At 40.6% G+C, this 27,864-nt stretch overlaps 1 protein-coding gene across 1 annotated transcript; it reads left to right on the top strand.

Annotated features, from left to right (window-relative positions):
* Positions 1 to 3,145: 3,145 nt before the first annotated feature.
* ASMTL (acetylserotonin O-methyltransferase like) lies at positions 3,146 to 26,985 on the top strand. The gene is made up of 7 exons (XM_030571823.1): positions 3,146 to 3,321; positions 4,605 to 4,736; positions 6,818 to 6,865; positions 7,606 to 7,670; positions 11,585 to 11,646; positions 15,627 to 15,735; positions 25,193 to 26,985. The coding sequence occupies exons 1-7, from the start codon at positions 3,229 to 3,231 to the stop codon at positions 25,656 to 25,658; spliced, it is 975 nt and encodes a 324-aa protein (XP_030427683.1). The 5' UTR covers positions 3,146 to 3,228; the 3' UTR covers positions 25,659 to 26,985.
* The last annotated feature ends 879 nt before the right edge of the window (positions 26,986 to 27,864 follow it).

The raw sequence follows: 27,864 nt of genomic DNA, 5'->3' as shown, positions 1-27,864 counted from the left end.
TTAAATCATTGAGGTCACTCTGAATTTACACAGGTGTAAATGAGAGTAGAATTTAGCCCTTAAAACATTCTCTGATATTTCATAGTTACCACAATGATAAGCATTGTGTAAGAACATAGGCAAAAAGGAAGAGATCTAAAACTGGAATACCAATCTTCCGATACAGTAAAAGCCTTTACAGTTCAGAGCTTTACATTCATCTCTAATTCTTACCTTGCTTTTTAAAAAATCTAGTAGGTATTTGAAAAAGTTGAGTTTAACAACTAACCTTGGATGAGCTAATCTTTGACCAGAATATCCACAGTAGGCAGCCACGTTTCCAATAACTACTGTTGTCAATGTTCTTCATCTCAGTCAACTCACTGGAATCTCATACTTATACTTTAAATTTCTGAAAATCTGCAACTGAGTGGTTTACAATGGTTACCTGTCAATAGTAAATTTTCAGAACTCATAAGTATGTGTGAGACTCATCTACTTCTCCTCTCTGTGTTAGCTTATTTGACATTGCTTAGCTTGTTCTCATAGAGATATTTGAACTTTGCCACATATACACCACCATAAGTAACTATGGAGTCAGGTTGATTAGCAGGAGGGAGGAAAAAAAGTCTTTCAAACTTTTGATTAATACAAGCACTATTTAAACAACTTGATCATTACTTCTTACTTTATTTGAATAAACAGATACAACTCTGCTCTCTAGAGCAGCACATCACCAAAATACAATATCATATCCTGAAATCATATGAGGTATTGTGTGAAATAATAACTTTGGATCAGTAATTATTACGGTTCAAATCCCAAGAAGAACTGATTATTTGAATTCCATTAACTTCAATGGGGAGTTGCAGCAGTTCAGTAGATGCTATGCACTTATTAGGATTTGGTCTGATATTAGAACTCATGGTGAGAAACTGATCAGACTAGATGATCAGAATATTCTTTTCTAATTTCTAAAATCTGTGAAAGTACTCACATGGACAGTTCCATTCACTTTTGGTGAGACTAAGTGTATTGTTTATTGGAATTGTTCATTAACAGGAGTGAAAAGCTCACAGTCTGGCCCATAAGAAGATAGACGAGGGGCTGGGATATCTGGACTCCATCATTTACAGATGGTTCAGTCTCATTTCTGGAAAACAACTGCTGCACATTTTATGGTTGCAGAAATTTTTTCTTTTGTCTGAATTTCCTATAATTGTTGCCAAATGAAAATTCTACCACTTTTGTACTGATGCTTATTTTGAAAGGTATTTTCCCATTTATTTATGCATACCTACAAGTGGTCTTCGTTTGTGAGTTTGATTGGTTTCCACCTACATAAACCTTTTAATGATTTTCCATTATTATTTGTAACTGAGTTGGCATACGGCCAGATAATGAAAATATTAATCAGTTTCATGTCTAGAAATTTCTTGCAAATGTATGTTTAGGGTTTTTATTTTGAAAAAAATATATAGGTAGGGTGACCAGATGTCCTGATAAAATCAGAACTGTCCTGATATTTAACCCTTTGTCCCATGTCCTGATCAATGTACGATCAGGACGCCACTTGTCCTGTAATTCAGGTAAGGAGGCGAGTGGGACGGAGGTAATGACCTTGCAAGTGCTCCGGGGATGGAGCACCCAGGGGGAAAAATTGCAGCCAAGCTCCTCACTCCTCACCTCCTTCTCCCCCCAGTATGTCGTGTCCCTGCTCCTTCCCCCCTCCAGTGCTTCCCACTGCCTAACAGCTGTTTGGCGCTGCTTAGTGCTTTCCAGGAGGGAGGGGGGAGGAGTGGGTACGTGGCGCACTCAGGGGAGGAGGTGGAGAAGAGGCGAGGCAGGGTCGGGGATTTGGGGGAAGGGGTGGAATGGGGGCAGGGTGAGGGTGGTGCAGGGGCAGGAAGAGGCAGGCGGTGGGTGAGCACCCACCCCGCAGAGTGGAAGTCAATGCTGGGGGGTTAAGAGGCGAGTGGTGGGTGGGGGACTGAGGAGGGACGCAGCAAGCCAGCGGCAGGCTGGGGGATGAGGAAGGGTGCGGTAAGGGCGCTGAGCGGGGAGGGGGAAGGGCCTGGGGCAGAGTAGGGGAGGAGCCTGGGAGGAGCAGGGGTGGATTGTGGGCAGGGGTAATGGCACCCCAATGTGTCCCAATATTTTAGTGTGGTGATCTGGTCACCCCATATATAGGGTGTGCAAACCCTCACATTCAGCATCATGTGACATGAGAGTCAAGGATGAAGATATTATCTTTAGATAATATCTACACCTTCTGAAGTACCCAAACATGGGAAATAAGTCAAGAAATGAACAGTTAAAGGGTCAAGCTAGCCCCTTACTGCCATGTATCTTGATTACCCCATGAGACTCAGGGCAGGTCGCCACTTACAAAGCTGTGATAACACTTTAGTGAAGATGCTCCTAGGAGAACAGGACAGGAGAGCTCTTCCCATCAGTGTAGTTAAGCCACTTCCCTTTTCAGGCTGCTGAACAGCATCCTTTTACTCAAGTGTGTAGGGTAGACCAGCCCTCAGTGTTATTCAGAGGAAAGCATCCTGCAGAACAGATTGCAGTCTTGCCAGCTCACCAATTCATCAAAAGTCTCGTGATCTTCTGAAAGCCTGAGCAGCTGGAATGAAGAATTTGCAGGTGAAGCTGAGCATTAATTAATAATAAAAACAAAATAATAAATAATAATACAATTTAGCCGTTGTGGTGGCCGAGAAAAGGTTGAAAATACAAAATGAGTGTACCTGTGTAGTTCTCCTTTTAATCTCACAAGTTTTAAACCAGGCTTTTGATTTTGGAGCCTGAATAATGATTTTTAAGCACTTGAGGATCCCAGTACTGCAGGTGGAAGTTGAAAACTGCGAGACTGACTCTCCTGGACTAAATCCGCCCCGTATCCAACTTTCCAGCCGTCTGTCTCGCCACTCCCGCCAGCTGCCTTGCAGCATTAGTATTTTGTACCTCCCCCCAGTGTAGATAAGCGTCTGTCTGTCCCGTTTCGCGTGCCCAGCTCGCCGGGGCAGCTTCCCCTTGGGTTCCGCCAGGAGCGCTCGCGGCTCCCCCCTGCAGCGCGCCGGCCCAGCCTTCCAGGCCCGGAGGCGGGTCCCAGTGCCCCGCTCCTCCCCGCTCGCAGCGCCGTATAAACGCGCCGCTCGTCAGCCCCTGGGCCGGGCTTGGTGCTGCGCTGCCGAGCCTCAGGGCCGTGCGGGGGAGATCGCGGGCCTCTCCGCAGCCGCGGCCATGGTGCTGAACCCGGTGATCGGGAAGCTGGTCAGCAAGAGGGTGGTGCTGGCTAGCGCCTCCCCCCGCCGGCAGGAGATCCTCACGAACGTGGTGAGTCCGGGGCAGCGCCGCCTGGGCCCCCTGCCGTTAGTGGGCACTAGAGGGGTGAGGGCACTCGGAGTGTGGCTACATTGCAAAGCCTGCACTGCACTTCGACACCCGTGCTGGCGCTGAGCAGGGGCTGCACCCCGTGAGGGTGCTAGAGCTCCGGCCTAGAAGTCTCCACAGCAGTTGATAAGCCCCAGTCAACCGACACCGCTCACAGGCCAGTCCCTGTTGTCTAACTGAGGTGAAGACATACACTTTCCAATGCTCTTGCAAGGATGCCCAGCCCTGCTTGGTCTTAGCTCCCAAAAGCTCCCTGGAAATGCCCCTGCGGGGGTGAAATCCTGTTTTAACTGAAGTCACTGGTGAAACAAGATAGAACCTGTAGTTTGGAGGCAGGAATTAGGGGGAAAAAAATCCAGAAAGCTAAATAGGTTGCAGTGACCAAACTAATTTGTGTATTTCTGGCTACACGTGAATGTTTACATTTAAACATACATTTAATAGTTGTGTTTCAGTTAAATGTGTAGCAAAACTCATATTTACACAGATTTATCCACATGCAGCCCAAGTAAATGCCAAGATTATATGTACTGAAGACTTCACTGCACAGATCTAATTTACATGGGAAGCACACAGATACTACAATGTTGTGTGTTATAGAAAACCCTAAAGAAAAGAGATGTCATGCATTTGTGGTTAGGTTGTTACATGCATAGCTGACGAGTAAAATGATTATAAGCACTCCAAGTGTAAAACTTTTGTTTGTCATGGATAGATTTTCTTGCCTTTATCTTGAGATGTTTGCATATTAAGAGTAAATTCAAAACAATTCAGTGCAACAAGGATTTTGCTTCTCAGATGAAATACACACAATCGGAATTTAGGTTATTTGTTTTTGTTTTAATTTTGATTGCTAGAATGAGTGAAGTTTGCAATGTTTGCACTAGATCGTTATATTTGCAATAGATTTGTAATTCTACAGTTTGTTTATATGTTGTTCTCAATATCTATCTTTTTCTGTCTCTCTTGAAGACAATTGGCATTTTATTGTAGGTTAACTTTTAAAAATAAATAATTAGATAGTTTTCACTGATATTTCTCAGATTAGCTTCCACTCTGTTCTAATTTACTATTTGCATGATTTAATATAATTTGCACGGTAGAGGAAATGAGACATAAACATAGAATTAAAAAAGAGCAAAATCCACTTAATCTCTTTATTTTACAGGTTCTTTCCAAAACACTTGATGATGCTCACTGCATTGTCTTTCCTTTGTATATTGTAGGGTCTCCGATTTGAGGTGGTTCCATCCTGGTTTAAAGAGACACTTGAGAAATCATCTTTTACAGCCCCTTATGAGTATGCCATAGAAACAGCAAAGCAGAAGGCACTTGAAGTGGCAAATAGAATGCATCTAGTGAGTCTGTCAGCTATTTCAATAGTCAAATCTTGTGTTTGTGTGGTATGTGTTATTCTCACTATTTATTACTGGTATGTGCACTTGTAAAGGTAGTAAGTATACAGGTGCATTTGCATCCTTTAAGCAAACAGACACATTTTCCCCTATGTCACTATTGTGGCAACTACCTGTTGAAATGGGCTAGACTTGCTGAAAGGAACTCCAGTGCCTTCAGTTTGTGAAAGGCCAAAACTGTGATTACACACAGCTCTGATAGCAGGCAGAAGCTTTAAATTGAGGTATAATCGCTAAGTCCTGCCAACAGTGAACTATACAAATTGAGACTGAGATAGTTAGACTTTGTCCAGGATTTCCAGGCATTTGGTGAGCAGAAATGCAATTCTATTTAGGTCCTATGAGGAGATACAGAACTGACTGTCATCAGCATGCTGATGATACTGTAACCCATCATGCCTCACAATCTCTAAATGGCTTCAGGTACTGCTTGAATAAGAAGTATGACTGGAGTGAGCAGTGTGAGCCTTCATAAATTAAGCAAAAGAACAGCTGCCCAGCATGCAGCCCTCTGACCTCATTCTGAAAACAATGAACTAAAGCAACTTGGTCTGCCTCTCCACTAGTCCCATGGTCAAGCCAATAGAGCCTTGTGAGTAATGTTGTCAAAATCCAGCAATAGATTTATTGGCATCAGCATAGCTGTTAGACTTCTGCCTACTGCCCTAATATGTTCCACCACAGTGATTAAGGCTGGTTCTGTGCCACAACCAAGCCTGAAGCTCAACTGATTAGATTAAAAAAAAATCCTTATAGGTTGTTGTTTACTACTGGTGTGGATCTGCAAATATTTCCTTAATGACCTTCCTCTGGAAAGGAGGAATAGAGACTAATCCTTTTCTGAGGTCCATTCACATATACTGAATGTGCCCTGCCAACACCATTTCCAGATGACACTATCTACCAGCGCAAATATTGAATTATCTCCTATGTAAATGATTACACAGATTCATATCTGTTTCTGTCACTTTCTTTTTCTGACTATGGTGTGATATTAGAGGAGTGAATTTGAAACCTTAACAAGAATATAGTGGACTTTAATTGTGGAATAGTATTAAAAATTTTCCTGCTACTTCATATTTTTCTTAAATCCATCCAGACAGATTTTGAGCACTTCCTGTGTACAGGATTTAGTTAAGTAGCATATGGATGTAGGTGTACCATTTAAAACTAATCAGTATGGTAGTGCTTTCACTTTCTATTATGATCTCAAATCTTACACTGTTTCCCAGTAGAGTTCCTACTCTCATTTGCTGTATTAACTGTTACCTAATATATTAAGACTAGAGCCTTCTCTATTTATGAAAATAAGCTGCCACAAGAAGCAGTAAGTTTATATCAACAGTTGCTTCCATCATGAACAATAAATAAATGTAAGTCTTAGCCATGTTACATCGTAAAATGATAAACTGTAGAGTTAGTGTCTGAAATCATCCAAATGAAATGTAGGCAAGCAAAAAATCCTGGACAACAAGAACACTTTGCAGTTTGAGAGCAGGGAGAGGAAAGAAGGAAAGGGGTGAGAGAATTCTATAAAACCAAACCTTAGAACTCCTTTTAATGGCTGGATACAATTAAATTCAGGTGGTTGAGGGGTATGCAAGTACACTTAAGGACATCTATAACAATGGCATTGTGGTACTCCTGTTTAATGTGTTCCAATGATTTCTGTATCCAATACACTTGGCTTGTTACAAAAAAGGTTGTTTTGTGACTGGCAGCCTTGAAACTCAACCTGTGCTCAGAGAGTTGAGTTGGGATCTAATCTTTCCTGAGTGCACTTTATCAGCAATACAAGTTCTGAAGGCAAAATCATGCCCTCAAATTTTTCTGCCCACAGTCCTTGCTGTCCCTGTTTTTTCACAGATGTAACTGATTACAATTCTGTTAAGGATTCTTAGAGTTCAGCTCCCTCCTAGATATATTTAGCTCAATACCTTTCAAGTGGTAAAGCTACAGTGTCTTGAATTGGATATTCTGGGTTTTTTTGTTGATTGTTTTTTTTTTTGTCTCCATCTTTCCAGAAACACCTTAGAACTCCAGATATTGTTATAGGAGCAGACACTATTGTGGTAAGAATTTTTGTGTGTTTTAGCAGTAGTTTGAATCATGTCTGACCAGTGCCTAAAACTCTCTTGTGGGGTCTAACTTCTTAGAAATTTAAAGTTGGAAAAGGCCTGACTACTCATCTAGTCCATCCTCCTGTCAATGCAGAATTGTCCCTATGATATATTTTCTAGTACTTAGCCTGGTTTGAAATGACAGGGTTTCCACCACTACCTTTATTTTATTTTTTTTAGACATACTCCATATTCCATAATCAATATCGGGCTTTCTACTATGTTGGAAGAGGCACGTTTCCTGATCCTCACAGCTGTCAAATAACTGAGTGCATCGCCTAAGCAATGCCATTTAAGACATTTTTAACAGCCAACACAAATGGTACTCTTACTGGTAGTCTCAGCAAAGAGGGTAAAGAGAGAATTATGATAGACACTGAATTAGCCACTCGCCTCTGCAGATCCTTCTGGCAGTCACAGGGTGGAGGGGAGGCTTGCACTGATGGTATGTGCTCTCTTAATAAATAGAAGGCTCATGTCTCAAGGGTTCTTATTTAGTGCTTTTTATCCTTAGGTCTCAAAAGCTTTACAGAGGAGATCAGTATCATTATATGGTACTTAACATTATGCTTTTCAGTAGACTGATGTTGCTGGCAGGGCTGGCTGAAATCATGGTTTGAAAAGTCTATGTGACTGATCTCAGTTTCAGCATATTAGAGATACACAGCAGAGTATTTTTCTTTCTGTTTCAGACTGTCGGAAAACAGATTCTGGAGAAACCGGTTGATAAACAAGATGCATATAAGATGCTATCAAGGTTTGTAGTTTTAAATAAGGTTAAATGAGTTAATCAGGCAATTCTACAATCAGGCAGTGTTTTTTCTGAAGCAACTGGAACTGCAAAATTCTATAACATTCGTGCACAGAGATGCATAAAAGATAACAATATATATGCTCGGTGAGGCTGGGACCGTCTTTTTGTTTTGTGTTTTTACAGTGTGTAGCATAGTGAGGACTTGATCCATAACTGGGACTCCTAGGCAGTACAATAATACAAGATTATAAATAAAATATTATTACAAATTACTAATCTGTACAAGGGATGTGAAATAAGGTGTGCTTAGGATCCATCGCTTTGAATTTCCTGACCTGTGTCCTTCCAGAGTCTCAATAACAATGTTGCATTAGTATCATTAGGATAAATTCTTTTTTATTTGCATTGCAGTTATTTTATTATTGACTTCCTTAATAATAAAGTTCTTTAACAGTACAAGCATTTGGTACTGGTCCTTTGCATTGTCATAAACAGATAGCTAAGGGTTAATGTCTCTTTCACCTGGCAAGAAGTAACCTGAAACACCTGACCAGAGGACCAATCAGGAAACAAGACTTTTTCAAATCTGGGTGGAGGGAAGTTTGTGTGTGAGTCCTTTGTTCTTGGGTCTTCTGCCTGTCTCTCTCTCGGCTGTGAGAGGATTTCTGTTTCCTGCTTTCTAATCTTCTGTTTCCAAGTTGTGAGTACAGAGATCATAAAACAATAGGGGTTATTGCTTTTTTTCTTTTGTATTTACATGGTATAGTTGCTGGAATGTTTTGAATTGTATTCTTTTTGAATAAGGCTGTTTATTCATATTTCTTTTAAGCAATTGACCCTGTATTTGTCACCTTAATACAGAGAGACCATTTTTATGTTTTTTTTGGTTTTTTTTTTTTTACATAAAGCTTTCTCTTTAAGACCTGTTGGAGTTTTTCTTTAGTGGGGAACTCCAGGGAGTTGAGTCTGTGCTCACCAGGGAATTGGTGGGAGGAAGAAGTCAGGGGGAAATCTCTGTGTGTTAGATTTACTAGCCTGACTTTACATACCCTCTGGGTGAAGAGGGAAGTACTTCTGTTTCCAGGACTGGAAATAGAGAGGGTGGAATCCCTCTGTTTAGAGTCACGGAGCTTGCTTGTATGTATCTCTCCAGGAACACCTGGAGGGGGGGAAGGGAAAAGGTTTATTTCCCTTTGTTGTGAGACTCAAGGGATTTGGGTCTTGGGGTCCCCAGAGAAGATTTGGGGGGGGGACCAGAGTGCCCCAAAACACTCTAATTTTTTGGGTGGTGGCAGCTTTACCAGGTCCAAGCTGGTAACTGAGCTTGGAGGTTTTCATGCTAACCCCCATATTTTGGACGCTAAGGTCCAAATCTGGGACTAGGTTATGACATGCGTCTCCTCAGGTGTGGTTTGCATGATGTGTGTACTAGGAGAAAACTAATCAGGAATTCCTTTATTTGGAGCCACATTGTGCTCTCCTTTACAGTAGCAATTTTATTTTTGATAGAAGTACACTGAATTTACATTGGTGTAACCAAGAGAGAAATATTTGCCTTTTTTTTTTTTTTTTTTTACTGTCCTATCTTATTCCCCTGTCCTACATTGGGGTCCTTAAGTCATCTCAGGCTTCTGTTTCTCTCCTTTGAATGTAGTTCAACCATTTCAGCTTAATGATGTCCTCTTCCCCATGTTTCAGACTCATTCTCTTGTGTATCATATGTGAGCCATTTCATTAATGCAATTATTTCTTTCTGCAGCTCATCACTTTTAATAAGTGCTAATTACACAATACTGTAGCCTGTTACCAGGCTAGAACACTTGAATTGACTGTCACTCCACCTCTTAAAGCTCTAATGCTGTTAGGCTGTTATCTTGTCCTGAGGCCTAAAGGAGAAATCAGATTGTATCTCAGTCTGAAGAAACTGTGTTTGCCTTCTAGAGGCAACTCAATTACCTAACTTTTTTCTCCTTAAAGGTTTGCAGTTCTGGGATCATGGCAATAAACATTTAAGTAACAGTAAAAAAAATAAAATAAATCAAAGCGAATGTGTTTGTGCCAGTTTTGTGAGATGTAAGCTTTTAGTGTAAGACAAATATCAAGATAAGAAGTACATAGTAATAATTCATAAACTAAGAAATACTTGCCTACAGTAGTCATGTGTGGGAGGAGTGCAGCTCTGGGTTATTCAGGTGGGACTAGTAAGTAGGAGGTTACACGGTCACATTTTTCTCAAGGCTCCATTCTACCATTTTTAGAATAAAATGGTGTCTTTGTTAAAGAATGATATGTGAAAAGTCTGCTGATCATTCTTTTATTGTGTAGCGAACTGCCAGTGACATGACTTATTGAATATAAGCTGATGAAAGAGACAAACTAATTTAGGAAAAATTCACTGGATGGAACACATGGTATATGGCTTTCTGGAATCTTTGCTTTGTGGCTCTAATTTAGATTTTGTGCTGTTGGATTAGATTTCTCCATTTGATGGAGGCATAAAAAGTAATGGTTGTTCAGAGCAAATGAGTAAGGGCAGAATGTGATATTATCAGGAGACCAAACGTATCCCACCAAACTCATGAAAGACTGGAAAGGGTCTTCTGATTTAATACATAATTTTGCTTGAAATTATACCATGTTTGGTGGCTTCCAGAAAATAGTCACTTTTTGCACTCAACTTACAAAGATGTTAGTTTATATTAATTCTGATCCACAATCTTGTGAGTTACATTACTAAAAAAGTCATCTCAAAACTTTTAAAACAAGCATGGATGTGCAACATATTTGAAATCTGGTTTTTTTCTTCAGGATAATCCCTGTTGGGGTCATTTTGCATCCAGTGTTAGCAGTGTAAACTCTTGTCTCTTATCTGTGTGTTAATTATCGTAATCAGCTACACAAACTTTCAAGGGGCCAGAATGGAGGATTTATATTGAGTAGTTTCATGCTTCACAAGTAGTTTACTTCAGTGAGACTAACTAGGGTGGGAGGTACTATCTGATATGAGTAATAGTATCACAATTCAGCATTAGGATACTATTTCATAATCAGACTGTCTAAGAAGTTAAGCTGTCTTGCCTCAGTTTACATTGGTTTTGCTTACACATCTATGAACTATATAGTTTTCGTGCTCTCTCTCTCTCTCTTTTTTTTAAAGTATGTTCAATGTTCTGTGCAAAGAGGGTAGTTAACTACTCAGGAAAGTAAAGTCCTTATCATGACAAAATAAACAATATCAATTCAAGCTTCCTGCACTTCCCTGCTGATATTTCTGAGCCATTCTTTGGAAGCATCATCCCTAGGCAGGTGCAAGGATAGTTCATTCTCCTTGCTGCCACTCTCAGTTGAGCTGAGTGGTACTTTGCTCCATCCATAGCCCGGTTGAAATGAATGAGTATACTGGTGTAGCAGGGTACCAGTATTCCCACTCAGCATGAGGAAAGGTTGTATAACCTAGCCTTTCATGGATTATCTTTTTGCTGAAGCTGACTATCACAATGCCATTTATGATGGTGATGATCCTGTTTTGCCCGTGAGATTGACACTTCTCCTCTGGTATAGTAAAATAATAAAACCAAACAAAAATCCTAATTTTACCTCAATATAAATGAACATATTTTAGGCCACTGAACAGCCAGCAGGTGTTAATGTTTTGGGGACACTAAGCATTGAGAGATTCCAATTACTGTACCCATCCTTCTGCACCATTTTGTGTTTTAGCTCTTCACCTTTTGTGAAAGAAAAATCAAAACCCATGTCCTGTGTGTAATATGAGCCAGAGCTGGTATTTTTCTGTGGTGTCCATTGGCTTATTCGTGGAACACTCTGTAAACCTGTGAAATAGTAATGCAGTGATGCATTAGTGAAGAAGAGACTTTATAAAACTTACATAGTGATTCTTCATTTTTCCCTCATAGGTTGAGTGGAAAGGAGCACAGTGTCTTTACGGGAGTGGCCATTGTTCACTGCAGCAGTAAAGGTAATTGCAGAGAAGTGTACAGATACCTATATGGTAAAATCGTATGTTCTTACAGACATATGTTATCTAATTCTACTCTAATTGTGAAGATGGAACCCCTTCATACAACATCTGATTCTGCTACCCTTTCCCATAGTGAGGAATGGATTATCTGTAATTAAATAAAATGAGCAAACAGTCCTACAAACAAAACACTATGCTGCACATAAAGGATGATGAGAGAATGGATGCCAGATGTTAGTTGGATCACATAATGCATTACTGAAGTGCGCTCAGATATTATGGTATTAAGACTGGTATAAGAGCCTATTAAGAATAGAGTAGGCACTTAACTGAAATCAGTAGGGCTACTGAAAGAGCCTGATCCAGTACCCACTGAAATCAGTGGGAGTATCTCCCTGCTCACTTCAGTGGACGTTGGATCAGGCCCAGAGTAAACATGAGAACATGAGAGAGGTGGCAGAATCTGATCCATAGTCATTTTTCTTGCTGGACTTTATTCTGGTGAGAATGAAGGGACTATGTTGTTCAAGTATGGTGAAGATTATCACATGTATGGGTCCTACTCTAGTTTCTTAATATCTAGGTTGTAAAGAGATGGGATTGCTAGAAAATTACTTCTCATTATTAGTAGCAGTTCTAAAAAATCCTGTTGGGTGGTAAGTGAAATAATGGTTTGTACATTACCTTTTAACTGTGCAGTCCTGGGTTTGAGATTGACCTGTACCATATTTTGTTTCATAAATAATTCATTCAGATTAATGGATTTCTGATCAGTAAGAGCTTTTTCCATCAGATTATGCTGACTAATAGGGTCTCATTGTTTCCTTGTACTCTCCCATTGGTCTGTCTATATCCATCTGTGGTTGCGTATCTTATACTTAGATTGTAAGGTTGCAGGAACTGTCTTTGTCCTATGTCTGTACAGCACCTAGCACAATAGCGTCCTGGTTCATGACAAGGGCACCTAGGCAGTATAACAGCATTAATAAATATTATAGTAAATATTATAGTATTACCATCATTCCAGACATGGGGTAAAATCCTGGCACCCTTGAACTTGATGGCAAAGCTCTCATTGAGTTCAAGTCAAGTCAGGATTTCACTAAGGAAACTCTCAGAAGTATGAGTTTTCTGAAATTTGGCCAAACCTCTCGCCCCTCTTTCTCTGTTTGCAATTGCTGTACAACTCCCTGAAAAGCTTTTTTCAGAATAAATGCTTTTACATTTAAAAAATAAACTAGTTGTATCAGCAGCCCATATAAAAAAAATAGCCAGTGGTGGGAGAAACTACTGTAAAAAAGTTGTCAAGCGGCTTTCAAAGGCTTCAGATAAATAGTAGTTAAAAAAAAAAAAATATCTATATATATATAGTTATATATATATATATATATATATATATATATATATAGTATATATATTATATATATATATAATATATATATATATATATATATATATATATATATATATATATATATATATATATATATATATATATATATATATATATAGGCTCTTCTTTTGACTTTTACAAGCAAGTAAAGAGGAGCGATCCAGTACTATTGACAGTATGACAGCAGATTCCATTTTGTTTGAGTATATGCACTTAAGCCAAAGTAGAATTTTGATGAATAAAAATATTCCCCAGAATATTGCAATTAAGAGAGAAGCTTGTGGAGAACACCATTTATCAGTTAGCAGCTCATTAAAAAGCCTGTTACCAAGCATCTTGCTGAATGACCATACTGTCATCCTGAAAGGATATTGTCAATTTATGTTCAGTAACTTATGCATAATTGTTTTTACTCACTGTTTGTAACCATTTATGAAATCATTAAGTTGCTTTATGAGAAATGTTAATGTTTTCTATCACTCACGCTGTAGTATTTGAATAAAACTCTTAGCTCTAATCCATACTGCAGTTCTCTGGCGTATTCTGCCAAGAAACTTCCACTTCTGTCAGAATATTAACTAGGGATCTGCAGTGCAGATAAGAGGAGAATATTGCTCTTGGTTTGGTAGGGAACAAGGATGGGAACTTACTGCTCTATCATTAATTAGGGCATCGTTTGTTACCAGTATATGTATGTGGGGCAGTATGCTTCAAATCCCTTAGCACAACCCACATGAGCTCTAATTCCAGCACTCAAAGGCATTTTTCCATGCAGCAAAATCTGCCTCTAGTGCTGCACAACTCTGCATTGCAGGTTGCTCACAACCAGCTTCCAGCTAAAAAAACCGAAAGTGCTGTGTCGGCTTAAAAGAGGTATTACAACTCTGCACTACTCTTTACTGCTGCAGAGGAAATGATAGAATAAAGGGGATTGCTGGATGACAGAGGCTGCTGCTTGCAGCTATTGTATGTGCTTATATGCACTGCTGCAGTTTTATGCTGTGACACATTGCTAGGCATAATGGCATACACAATGTTAGAGGAGTGACTACTGCATTTCCTTTACTCTGTTTTTGATTGCATGCCCACTGAATCTGATTTTGAGCTAGGCAGATTTCTTTCCAGTGCAGGCAATCAACCAGTAATCCTACAATGACAGAATTAATTCTGGGAGCATTCCATAAAGGAGGAATAAGATCCTCCTCTCCAAATTTTGTCCTACTATTATCTCTTTCTCCCGCTCCACTTGGGTAAATAGTTACATGCTGTGACTCTGCAGAATTAGATAATGTGGGGTTTTACTCACTTCAGCTTTCTTGAATAGATATTCCACTGAACCTGCCAGTAAACCCTATTCTTGCTTACTCCTGGGGGAATTCTGCACCAAAAAATAAAAAATTCTCACAATATTTTAAAATTCTGCATATTTTTTGTCAGAATAACACAATATAATCAAGCTGGTTTCAATTATTTTGCTAGTTTATTTACAATACAATGGATGGAGACTGAGAATGGGGAGCATTGGAGGAAATCGCCAAGCCTCCTTTGTCTAATAGTAATGTAGCTGTATTGACCGTTTACTTCTAGTTATTAGTCAACAAATATATGCAGCCATATGCTCAGTGTTGCATCATTGGCAACTGAAGAGGAAGCGAGGGCTGGGGACTCAAACTCACAATTTATATTGGCGACTGACCATCTCCAGAGAGGTCAGTAGCAAACAGTTCATGAAGCACATTTTGATAGGAAACTTTTTCAGTCCAAACATTTAGACCAGTTCTCATCACTAAAGCACCACATTGTCCTTTACAGTACGGCTCCTTTATACCACTCTGGCAGTGTAAAGGAGCCTTAAAATGTTTATACCTGTTTTATACTCCTGGGGGAATTCCCTAAGAACAATGGGAACAATTCACTAAGCAGGCAGGCTGCTGCATTCTGCTCTGCCTGAGGGAACAGAGCCTGCCCCATGCCTACCTCTTCAGAAACACCCCAAAGCCCTGCCCCTCCATGCCGAGCATACCGCAATAGCGAGCGAGAGGTACAGAGTGTCTGTCTCTTACGCACGACTGCCCAGCCCCCTCCACCTCCCCAGTGGTGAAATATGTGTCTACCAGCTGCTCGGGTGCCCAAACCAAACTGCCTGCATTGCTGGGGATGTTGTGCATGACCTCTCTTGCGGCTTCCCTTTGCTTCCCCATCAGAAGTCCTTTTTCTGCAGGGAAGCAAAGAAATCTGCAAGGTCCATGAATTCTGCACAAGCACAGTGATACAGAATCCCCCCAGGAGTAGCATATATCTATACAGGAATCTGGACCTTTCACTGACAAAGGCGATGAATGAGGGAGGCAAGGAAGTAGGTCAGATTTTTGAGCCCACTAACCTTAAAAGCATCTCTTTTAAATACAGGAAATCTCTTTTAAATCCTAAAATAGAATCAAAAGTCTGTATACGTTTTCTTGGATGAACAATGTCAGTTCAGAGTATTCAAAAGGTAAACCATTTATCAAGATTTATTTTACCCTTTAGTCTCATTACTTTCATGTTACAATTTTTTTATTTACAGTGGGATTTTTTGTTGTAGATAATCGTCTGGAGACTGAAGTCACTGATTTCTATGAAGAGACAAAAGTTAAATTTGCTGAACTATCTGAGGAGCTTTTATGGGAATATATTCACAGTGGAGAACCAATGTAAGTAGGCTGCTGAAGGCAGGACATCTAACTTGAGTATAGACATAACTTAAGACATTGTTGACCTCAAATATGAAGCAAGCAGTATGCCGTGTCCTTGGGGGAAATTGGCCTTGTGTATTTGCAGTCATTGATGTGCTGTGTGAAGCAAAAAGGGAGTTAATGTTGCATTCACAACATTGACTAGCATTTGAATTCCCAGGGTGGAACTCTGAACCCAGTCTTTTTAAAACTGCTAGCAGTCTTTCTTTTTTTCAATAGCTCCTTAATTTGAAAGCTCAGGCAATGGATGACACAGTGGAATTGTGCAGTATTCTGTTTAAGGCCCAATTTTAGTTTAGTTATTGCCTGATCTCAATGAAGATAATTGGAACCCATCTACTGACTTCAGTGAGCAATGAAACAGATTGTTAGTGAGAAGAATTAGGCCCTATATGGATATAGTATGGAAAGCTGGAAGAGCCTTAGCTTATCCTTACACTTATAGTGAACTCTATCCTGCATTCTGTGAGGCACTTTCAACTCCTACTGAAGTCCATTGGTGTTTAGGACATGTAGCAGCTCACAGTAGTGAGGATATAGAGCCAGTTATCATTGTATGTTCCAGTTATGAGTGCACTACCTACAGCAGAACTTTTACAAAGTGGAGAAAACATTCTGTCTTGCATTTGTTATGTGTTAATCAGCACTAATAAATGTCCATGTTGAACTAACAGTTTAATCCAAATATCCAGAGAGCTGGAAGGCGTCTTTGCTTAGATTTATCTATGAGATGAGTCTTTAACAGCTACGGCTTCTACCTGTAAACCAATAATGGGGCAGTGGCACCGGTACCTGAAGGGATTGTAACATTAGAGCTTCTCATCTCTATGGAAAACTCTGCAAACACATAAAGAATCAATACAGAAGTGGCTGCACTGCCTTCAGTGGAAGGCAGGCCTGGAATTAGCAGGGTTACTGTAGGGAAGGGATATGGTGTGCAAATTACATGGGGAAATTGACAGACTGTATTCCCACATTAGTTTGACTCTAGCCAGTGCTACTCAACAGGGGTAGGTAATAAAAAAACCCAGTAGACTGTAAAAAAAAAAAATACAGTAGAAGGTTTATATTGCTACAGAGAAAGATGCACGTTTTTCTGTTGTATGGATTTGTACACATCATGATTCATAGATTCCAAGGCCAGTCTGATCTCCTGTGTAACAGGCCATAGAACTTCCCCAAAATAATTGCTAGAGCAGATCTTCTAGAAAAACATCCAATCTTGATTTTAAAATGGCCAGTGATGGAGCATCTACCCACAATCCTTAGTAAGTTGTTCCAGTGGTTGATTACCCTCACTGTTAAAAACATGCATTTTATTTCCAGTCTGAATTTAACTTCAACTTCCAGACTGTGGCTCATGTTTTACCTTCTTGTGTTAGACTGAAGAGTCTGTTATAAAATATTTATTCCCCATCCAGATACTTAAAGACTGTAATCAAGTCACCTCTTAATCTTCTTCTCTTTGTTAAGCTGAATAAATTGAGCTCCTTGAGTCTGTCACTATAAGGCATGTTTTCCGCTCCTTTAATAATTCTCATGCCTCTTCTCTGAAGCCTCTCTAATTTATCAACATCCTTCTTGAATTGAGGACACCAAATCTGAAAACAGTATTCCAGTAATTGTTATACTAATGCCAAATAGTATAACCTCCCTGCTCCTACTTGAGATTCACATTCATCTATCTCAGGATTGTTTTAGTCCTTTTGGCAGCTGATTATTCACCACAACCTCCAACTCTCTTCCAGTGTCATGGCTTCTCAGCATAGAGTCCCCCACCCTGTTAGCATGGCCTATATTCTTTTGTTCCTAGATGTATACATTTACATTTAACCATATTTAAAATGCATATTATTTGCTTGTGCTCAGCTTACCAAACGATCCAGATCACTCTGTATCAGTGAACTGTCTTCTTTGTTATTTACCACTCCCCCAATTTTTGTGTCATCTTCAAACTTTGAGTGATGGTTTTATGTTTTCTTTTAGGACATTGATATAAATGTTGAAGAGTGTAGGGCCAAGAACTGATTTCTGTAGAAGGCTACTACAAACACACCTACTTGATAATGATTCGCCATTTACAGTTACATTTTGACATCTGTCAGCTAGCCAGCTTTTAATCTATTTTAATGTGCTCCATGTTCGTTTTATATTATTCTAAATATTTAATCAAATTGTCATGCAGTTCTAAGTCAAACACCTTGCATCAACACTATTGTGTTTATCAACCAAAACTGTAATTCATTAACTTTAATCCTAAACAATTGCACTTAACTAGAGGTAGTTTTTTGTCTCAAAAGTGTGATCTGTTTGTTTTATATTCTTCTGAGGAAAGTCATACCATTGAGGTAGTGCTTTCTTGGCGTTCTCATTAAAATAAATGGTAATAATCATGCAGTGGATCAGAGTTTGAGACTAATGGAGTCTTTCATCTCCAAGTCAGCCTGGGCTTAACCCTCTGGTGGTGTGAGGCTGAAAAGTATTTCTGGTGCTGAGACCCTTCTAAATAATGTAATAGGCTTATTGACAGCTCTGAAAAGAGCAGCATTGCTGTGCTGTGGAGAAAACTTTTTCTAGCCACCTATGGATACATGGAATATCGCACAATGAGGCATCTTGTAGAATGTAAAAAGCGGGAGGGAAATAAGAGATGAACCTTGATTTGGAGAATTACCTTTCGTATTTCTAAGTCAACTAGGTCATTTTGTCTTTATTCAGCTGACGTTTGTAAATTCATTTTAATTTGTGAATGCCATTAACATTCCCTTGAGAGAGAAGATGTTAAATAAAATTGAACCTAGCACAGATCCTTAGTCTTTACAATCCATCAACCAGTATCAGGCCTTGTGTGTCCTCCCTTTTATCCAAGCCTACTTGAATGAAGTTTTCAGGAAGATTTCAGGAGACACTTAAATGCTTTATTAACGTTCAGTTGTATTAGATTTGCTGTGTTCCCTGTTCTTCTCCCTCCACTTCCCCCTCCACTAATTAGCCAGCATTCTTAGATGAGAAATCTAAGGCAGCTATGGCGCTTACGCATTATGTATCTATAAAAGAATTGCCAGATCTGTCACATAGCCCAGTACTGCATGGTTTTGTAATCCATTATATTACATATACTCTACACCCAGCTATGGACCAGATCATTGGTCCCTGCTCCACCCCCCTTCAGCTACATCTGCAGTACCATGCCCAGAAAACTGTGTAGAGCCAGGTCTATACAACTTGTCTACACAGTCTAATCCAGCCCTTTGCTAGCACAGGAGGTGTGTTGAAGGTGAAAGAGGGTTTTTACTTTTAGCATAAGTAAGTTAGTGCAGCCTCAGAGTTTGCGTTAGGAGCTGAACTGGCCTCCAGCTGACTCTGAGATTGGGAGAGTGCAAAGCTGATTTTGAGCTAGATTTGTCCCAGTCCTCTAGAGTGATACAGTAAGCATAGATCTGAAGATTTGGCTCCATAACTCTTAATTTCCTGTTTTATGTTTAAAACCTCAACCTTCATGTTACGTTGGCCTTGCTTTTGTCTAATACTAGTAATTAACAATATAATCACATTTAGTGGGATAAAAGGAACCAAAGTGAATTTGACCCAAACAGGAATAATTAAATCTGGGGCAGGAGCAGTTTGTTACAAAGAATAAGGGGATCACTTGGGCTGTGTGGGGAAAACAATACATTTTTTTAGAGTACAGATTAGCCGAGAAATTCCCAGTATGCTTTTGGGAACTCTAGTTCACTAAATCAATCTCCCTTGAGTATGCAGCTGATGAGAAAGATGAGACTTGAGGGACAAACTATTGGGATTTTTAGATAGAATTTAAGGCTTAGAATGAGAAGTCCAGGTGTTGTGACTATGGCCTCTGGAAGAGTGAGAGCATTGCTGAAGCACAGCTGCAGCAGAACTGCTCTTGGGAGGATTTGGACAGCACATCTTAGCTGTTCTCTCTGCTACCAGACATTTGTTAATTCACAGCGAGAGATCCAAGTGGGCTTTGGGGGTCAAAAGTTCACATAATCTGTTCTGCCCCTGTCTGAGACAGATCAAACTGAAAACTGTATATCTGAAAGGAGGGGAAGCATCTGCTCTGGGTTGGTGTGGGAGTAATTGAGGATACCAACCTACAAATTACATGCAAACCAGAGGATGCCTTGGGAGGAGGAAGTCTTTCTTTCATCTTTTTCTGTGTCTATTTATATAGGCTAAAGCAGTCCTTTACTGAAGAACCTGTTTGGACATTACTTATGCTCCAACTAAGAAGCTTTTTCTTGTGAGGGTCCAGCTTCATGATGTCGTGGCCAACTTACTCATTACACAGAATACCAAAAAGCTAAGCAACATTTGTATTATTGAGGATTGCATCAAGTTGCTGGTGACACAGTGGACAAAAAAAACCAACAACCCTATAATACAAAGATTGGCATAATCAGTGCTTCTGATATTTACTAGACCTCTCTGAGCCAGGGTCTAAATCTACAAGCATGAAGCAGATATAAAAAATGATGTGGAAAGTGCTGTTCTGGGGCAGCATATTTGTGATGAACCCAGCTTCTCTCCCAAACTTCTGAAAAGGGTGCTGAAATGGCTTCTGGGGCTGTCCCTGGATTCTGCACAGGGACTCTTTCATATCACCCTCTAGGTAGTGGGTGTCAGACAAATAGGAAGCCTCCCAATCTTTTGGCTGCTGGTGGGGAGAAAATAAAACGCTGTTCTCTCACTCTGTGGTTCCCCCCCGCTCTCCTTCCCACCCTGGAGCTTCCTAGCTGCTGCGAGTATCTTTACTATCTCCTTCCCCCCAGCTGTCCGAATAGTTTTGGGGGTCGGAAGGGCTGGGCCTCAGCTATTCTATAACTTCTGGCTTTTGTGACATTACATAGGGGGTCCTATCTGCTACTCCCTTGCTCCAGCTTCTATTTTGGAATCTCTTCTCTAGTGATAGTGAATAGCTCTAGTGCAGTAGTTCCTAAACTGGGGTTTGTGAACCCCTGGGGGTTTGTGAAATGTTACAGGGGAGTCTCGAGGGTGGGGAAAAAATCCCTAATGTTGGACAGAGCTGTCCCTAGGGACCCCAGGCAGCATGGGGTCAGCAGCCTGGAGTCCCTGGACTTCCAAGAGCTAAGCAGATCAAAGCAAGCGTATCTATCACACTGAGATCATTTAAACTTCAAGACTCCTTATAAGAAATGGAAAGGGAAGTGGATATTTTTTGCTGTTTTTTAAACTAAATAGGCAGCTAGTATTTTTTTTTTTTAATATTATGAAGAACAAGTTTAAGCTTTGTTGTAACATGCGTTGTTTGCCTGGACTGCTCACGACCTGAATGCTTGTGTAGGAGGAACTCTTTTTGAGTTGGTTTCTTAAAAACTTTCATGCTGTTTCAATCTGATACTCCTTGATGAAACATAGGAGTCTTGTCTTATAACAGGCTTATTCAAAGTGATACTAGCTATGAAAGTGAGATCTTGGAAAAATGTTGCCGTTTTCATAATGTAATAAAAATACTGAATAGTTAATAATAATAAATAGTGTGTAATAAGCATGTCATAAAAACAAATTTTATATTTTCAAGATCACTGCTTTTATAATTTATACTCAGGTAGAGGAGAAAATCCCTGGAAATACTCATTTTTAGGAGGGGGTTCGCAAGGCTTGACATTTTAGTGAAAGAGGTTCACAGGTTGTTAAAGTTTGTGAACCACTGCTCTAGTGCCTTTCTTTGCTTCTGCTCTTAATTCCCAAGCAGCAGCAAATTAATATGAATGTGATTTTTGTTAATTTCATTGCCCTCCACAGGGCTTTCGATAGCAGCAATTAAACCAACAAGAGTACTGCAACTTGGGAAGGCTCTAAGTAGCAGTGACACAGGCACAAGAATCATAGAAATGTAGGACTGGAAGGGACCTCGATAGGTCACTTAGTTCTGTTCCCTGCACTGAGGCAGGGCTATGTATTATCTAGACCAGACGTGGGCAAACTACGGCCCCTGAGTTCCTGGCTGGGGACTCTACTCCCCGGCCCTTCCCCTGCTGTCTCCCCTCCCCCGCAGCCACACTGCCGCACAGGCTGGGCAGCGTGGGGAGCGCAGCTGGCTCTGGCCGGGTGTCACAGCTGCAAGCTCCTGCCGCTGGTAAGGGAGCAGGGGAGGGGAGAGGGGAGGTTGGGTAAGGGAGCAGAAGGTCCTTGGGGGCAGTCAGGGAGGAGGAGGAGGTTGGATGGGGTGAAGGTTCTGGGGGGGCGGTCAGGGGATGGATGGGGAACAGGGAGGGTTGGGAGTGGGGGTCCAGGGGGCCTGTCAGGGGGCAGGGATGTGGATGGGGTCAGGAGGGCAGTCGGGGATGGAGCCGGAGGGTTGGATGGGTTGGGAGTTCTAAGAAGGTAGTTGGGGTGGGAAGTGTGAAGGGTTAGATAGGGAGCAGGGGCCAGGCTGTTTGGGGAGGCAAAGCCTTCCCTACCTGGCCCTCCATACAGTTGCACAACCCCAATGTGGCCCTCGGGCCAAGAAGTTTGCCCATCCGTGATCTAGACCGTCCATGACAGATGTTTGTCTAACCTATTCTTAAAAACCTCCAATGACAGATTCCACAACTTGCCTAGGTAACTTGTTCCAGTGCTTGTCTATCTTTACAGGTAGGAAGTTTTTCTTGATGTCCAATCTAAATCTCTCTTGCTGCAATTTAAGCCCATTGCTTCTTGTCTTGTCCTCACTGGTTAAAGAGATCGATTTATCACCCACCTCTTTATAACAACCTTTTATGTACTTGCAGACTGTTACCATGTCCCCCACTCCCCAGTCTTCTCTTCTCCAGACTAAAAAAACCCCAGTTTCTTCCATCTTTCCTCATAGATGATGTTTTAGACCTTTTATCATTTTTGGTGCTCTCCTCTGGTCTTGCTCCAATTTGTTCACATTTTTCCTGAGATGTAGTGCCCAGAACTGGACACAATACTCCAGTTGAGGCCTTATCAGTTCTGAGTAGAGTAGAAGAATTACTTCTTGTGTCTTGCTTACAACACTTCTGGTACTACATCCCAGAATGATGTTCACTTTCTTTGCGAAAGTGGTACATGTTGACTTATATTTAGTTTGTGATCCATTATTACCACTCCCAGAACCTTTCCACAGTACTCCTTCCTAGGGAGTCATTTCCCATTTTGTATGTGTGCAACTGATTGTTCCTTCCTAAGTGTAACACTTTGCATTTGTCCTTATTGAATTTCATCCTATTTATTTCAGACCATTTCTCCAGTTTGTCAAGATCATTTTGAATTCTAATCCTGTTCTCCAGTGCACTTGCAACCCCTCCCAGCTTGGTATCATGAGCAAACTTTATAAGAAATAGTTCAACGCTAAAGCCAGAAAAAGTCATTGCAAACTGTCAGTCTCTCCACCTGCCTATCTAGGAGGACAGCACTGCTTGGTTCATGTTTGTAAAGTTATTATTGCAACCACCAGGGCTAGATGTTTAACTCCTTAAATGAAAGCTTAGTCTGCACCCATGGCACTTTCTCGTCCTAGCATCACACTTGCCAAGAAAAGCTTCCTACCTACCACCAGAGCGTAGGAGAGCGGATTTTTCAAACCTGTAGTTTAATTATAATCCATAGCAGAGATAGGCACATGGATAGCTTGTGGGTTTCAGCCCCAGGCTCTCAACGAATAAAGGCCAAAGTTACAGCTTGCATAAGCAGGCACAGTTTTATTGAAGTCAACCTTGCACCGAGAGTTAATTTGGAACCTGGCTTAACCCATCAAATTTCTGGAGTTGGATCTGGTCTCTGTATGAAAAGACAGTTGACCTGCTGCCTCTCTGTACCTGTCAAAGCTGTATTAGCCATTTGGCTCTAGTCCAGTATGGCCTTTCACAGTAGCTAACATAATAGAGATTATCCTGCCCATTTACTCATTGTTACACAGTTGAAGTATCACTCCTAAATACAATTTTTGGGACATGATTTCTAGGTTTTTAACAGATAAAAAGGGATCATTCCCGTGTGCTGTAATTTTTGAGCCCCCACCTTTAGAAGTATTCTCCTGAAATACAGATACTGCATCCCTTTCCATTGCTTGTAGAATGTATTGGATGTGCACATGGCTCCCCTTGACCTCAGGAGGAATCACATCCAAGGGCAGTCAGTGAAGCATGTTTTTTGGGACAACGCTGACATTAGTGAGTTGCATTTTTTTTTTAAAAAAAGAGGATGTTTAACAGTGACTAAAAAGTCAAGGTCCTCAAGTATCCGAGGGGTAGCCATGTTAGTCTGGATCTGTAAAAGCAGCAAAGAATCCTGTGGCACCTTATAGACTAACAGATGTACATGCATCTGAGGAAGTGGGTATTCACCCACGAAAGCTCATGCTCCAAAACGTCTGTTAGCCTATAAGGTGCCACATGGTCCTCAAGGGCATTCTTATTAGTTGCAAGATCCAATGTAGGTGAATTGATGTTGTCTGCTGTTGTTGCATAATTGATAACCCTGAAAGATTGCTTTAGAAAAAGGTCTGTGATCGCCACATATCAGTAAATTCATCTAGTCTGAAATGTCAACAAGGTAGTTCACTACTAGAGCTAAAAAAAGCCATTGTGAAAGTTGTGCGTAAAGTGTAAATATTTACCAATTTCTTGAAGTTTAGCACTGGAGGAATTATTATGAAACCAATGGGAGGGAATTTTCACTCATGTCAGTGTATATAACCTTTCACTCTGCAAATAGAAGTAATGGCTAGGTAGTAATATGTGGCATTGTGTGCAGTTACGTACAGGCAGATGGTGAGGCACTAGGCTAAAAGCACTGCTGCATGTGTTGTTGATCCTTGAATTTATGTCAAGGGTAAACCTTGGTAGTTGAAAGTCTGACAGCACCTCTTGCAGTGGGAGAAGACTGAAATAAAATGCTAAAAAGGGGTTCTCCCCTGAATTCCAGTGCTGACTTTTTATCAGATCTTCCCTAGCAAAATAATGTGCTTGCTGTGGCTGGCCATAACATAGCTCATGCATGTCACCTCAGTGAAAGTCAGAATGGCATTACACTACTGCAGTGTTAGTCCACTTACTAAAAAGTCTTAGACCAGGATCTCATTGATTTCACCAGGGTTGAATATGGACTAGTGGGTAACAATGGCTTTCTCATTTGAACTCAATTATCTAGTGTTATGTAGTGAAAGAGCAAATGTTACTGTTGTGATTCCAAAGCTGCAGTGTTGAATCAGGACTATTTTAAAGAAAAGAAAGTTAGTTTAATCCATCTCTAGCTTTAACACACTAGTTCAATCAAGGCAAAGTTCTGTCATTTCCATTCTTCTAAAACATGTTTATACACCTGGATCTACAATCAGTACTAAGTGGTTACTCCTTTCCTCCATCCCCACGTTCACTCTTAACCATTATCTTAACTCAATGTCTGTATTTTCCCCCTGCAGGGACAAAGCTGGTGGTTATGGAATCCAGGCCCTTGGTGGAATGTTAGTGGAATATATTCATGGAGACTTCTTGAATGTGGTGGGCTTTCCTCTAAATCACTTCTGCAAAAAGTTAGCGGAGTTGTATTATCCACCCCTCAAACATACTATACAGCATGTCAAGCATGACTCTATCCCCTCCGTCGAGACTTTTGAGAACCTCAGTGATGGAGAGAGTGACTCTTCAAATCCCATGCAGCATAAAAGTGCTAACACATTAGAGAGGAATGGGATGCCCCTCTCAGGAGCCGTTCATACTCTAGTAAACAGCGGTAGCATCAAGCCTGTTTGTACAGTGGCTGTGGAAAATCAGAGTGGAGTGAGGGAATGTCCAGCTAAATTCCCATCAAAAATTGTAGAACTTACGGATGGCTTCAGAGCTTCAAAGGTAAAAAAAAAAAAAAAAAAATACTTCTTCTTGATCTAATTTTCTCTGCACTGGTGAGCTAATATAATTCAAATTTGTGTATTTAAACATTTCTGTGTAGTTTGGAGGTTCTAGTAATAAAGCAGTACTACAGCACTATGCATGTGTATGGGGAACAGCCCCATTCAAACAAATGATCAAATGCGTTTATTTTACCCTAATATTCATTCTGATTCTATGTGTGTTATGCAAGAGAATGGCATCTTCCAGCAGCTGCACCAGTGACCCAGGCTGTAGTACCAGGACACATTCCAGTAAGAGGCTCGAAAAGAACAGTAACCTCAGGGATTTACTGCACTGGGCTAGCAAGGGCAGCAGAATGCATAGGGGCATTTTTGAAAAGCACCTTTTAATGATGCAAATACTGTCTGTGCATGTTTTGTTATGACATTCCAAAGCAGCAGCCAATTTTCCCTCTAATTTTTCCCACGGATATGCAGAATGAATTTTGTTATGTGCACCCAATATAGAAGTGATGTGTGACTCTGCAGAGCGCTCTCTCCCTGCAGCAACACCTCAGCTGGGGGGAAGAGGCACCTCTTCCCACAGCAGCTCTGGGTCAGGGCTGGCTTGGGCCTGGGGGAGGGGCGCTATGGCAGGTCTAGGACTGGGCTGGGGAGGGGCACCTCTTCTCCCGGCCATGGCAGGTCCAGGGCTAGCCCTGAGCACCTGCGCGGCACTGAATAGGTTGCTGCGTGGCCACGCAGCTTAGAGGGAACTTAGGCAGCAGCATGGAGGGACATCTTAAGAAGTGCCCTTAATAATGAGCACCCTTAGATTTAAGGCAAATAGCAATGCTCCACTGAAACATAGACCTAGAATGCCACTGAATAAATTCTCTAGTGCATTTTTCTTCAGATCTGATCCTAACAGGTGATGAGCACCTGTATCTCCTATTGATTTCAGAAAGTGGGGGAACAAAGGTGGGAGAGAGGAGGGGCAAAAATCAGGATGGGACAGGGAATGTATATAAGAGGAAAGAGCTGATTACATAACATGTTAAAATATATGTACTTGTAACATTTATTTCATTGTAATCAGAAATATTATCTAAAACAACATAAATGATGAGAGAAATATATATTATGGAAATGTCCATAGTGGCTCCTCTCCTAAGTCTGTGTTGAGATTTGCACTTGAAGTAATATTAAAATCCTTTTTCATTGTAATTATTTGAATTTAATCTCCATGTTTGGCACAATAACACTTCAGAGGGCAATGAACTTTCTGTGTAACTTTCTTTTAGTGAATGTTCCCTGTTAACTTCTGCAGAGGAAACACTTCAAAATGCCTCCATTTAAAATAAATATTTTTGATATATAATGTATATGTAATGTCTGTTCTCTGCCTCATTCCTTTATCTTTCCATGTATTTGTATTGTAGGTTCCTATAAGAACCGCCTTCTCTTGATTGCTCAGTTTTTGTTTCTCTACTTTTCACTGAAATACTTCTCTAAGAATCTCTTGTGTGTGAACCAGGGCTATAGCTGATGATCACAATGCAGTAGCTTGTGTTGGGCCTTCATGAAGACATGTACACAGAAGCTAATATTCATGTGTACTGTAGCAGTCAACTGTGCCTAGAAACAGATAAATGGATAATTTTGAATCACAGCCAGGTTTCCTATTCAGAGCCAGACTAGTGCGACTAAAGAAAAGGTGACAGCAGTGAAGAAAGAGAAGATGAAATAAATACCAAGTATTCTAACTGGAAACAGAGCAGGATGTGGTCTCTTCATAAAACCCTGAACCAGAAACTCCTGGGGTGAAATCCTGGCCCCACTGAAGACAATGGGAGGTTGCTGTTGACTTCAGTGGGCACAGGATTGGATTGTTAAAGTCTAATCCCAATTTTGAAACTTACTCTGCGACCTTGGGCAAATCTCATCCTATGTCTACCTGCACTGCCCCTTCTATAAATTGGAGACAATAATGTTGTGAAGCTAGTTAGTTTGTAAAATGCTTCGAAGACTGAAAGTATAATGAAAATTACAGTTTAGCTGTTAGTTAAATTCAATTTAATTTGACCTTTACGTAGGTTCAGAGCCCTCACAATGCAGGCTGAAATCAACTGCAAGCAAGAAAAACCTAATAATCATCTTTATTAAAATGATGTCTAGGAACTTTTTGCTTGGTCCTGCACTCAGTGAGGTCAATGGAAGTTCAGGGTTAAATTTGGTTTGGTTTGGTTCCTCTGTAGCTATAC

This window comes from Gopherus evgoodei, chromosome 1 (genome assembly GCF_007399415.2).
Source record: "Gopherus evgoodei ecotype Sinaloan lineage chromosome 1, rGopEvg1_v1.p, whole genome shotgun sequence".
Classification (NCBI taxonomy): Eukaryota; Metazoa; Chordata; order Testudines; family Testudinidae; genus Gopherus; species Gopherus evgoodei.
Note: the sequence above shows the minus strand (reverse complement) of the source record. Positions and strands in the feature narration are given on the sequence as shown.

What these genes read in the sequence shown, in the direction of transcription:
- ASMTL (XM_030571823.1), top strand. Translation starts at nt 3,229, where the DNA reads ATGGTGCTGAACCCGGTGATCGGGAAGCTGGTCAGCAAGAGGGTGGTG. An exon ending in TAGGAGCAGACACTATTGTG is followed by an intron (nt 6,866 to 7,605) that starts GTAAGAATTTTT and finishes TTTCTGTTTCAG; the next exon opens with ACTGTCGGAAAACAGATTCT. An exon ending in TGTTCACTGCAGCAGTAAAG is followed by an intron (nt 11,647 to 15,626) that starts GTAATTGCAGAG and finishes TTTTTGTTGTAG; the next exon opens with ATAATCGTCTGGAGACTGAA.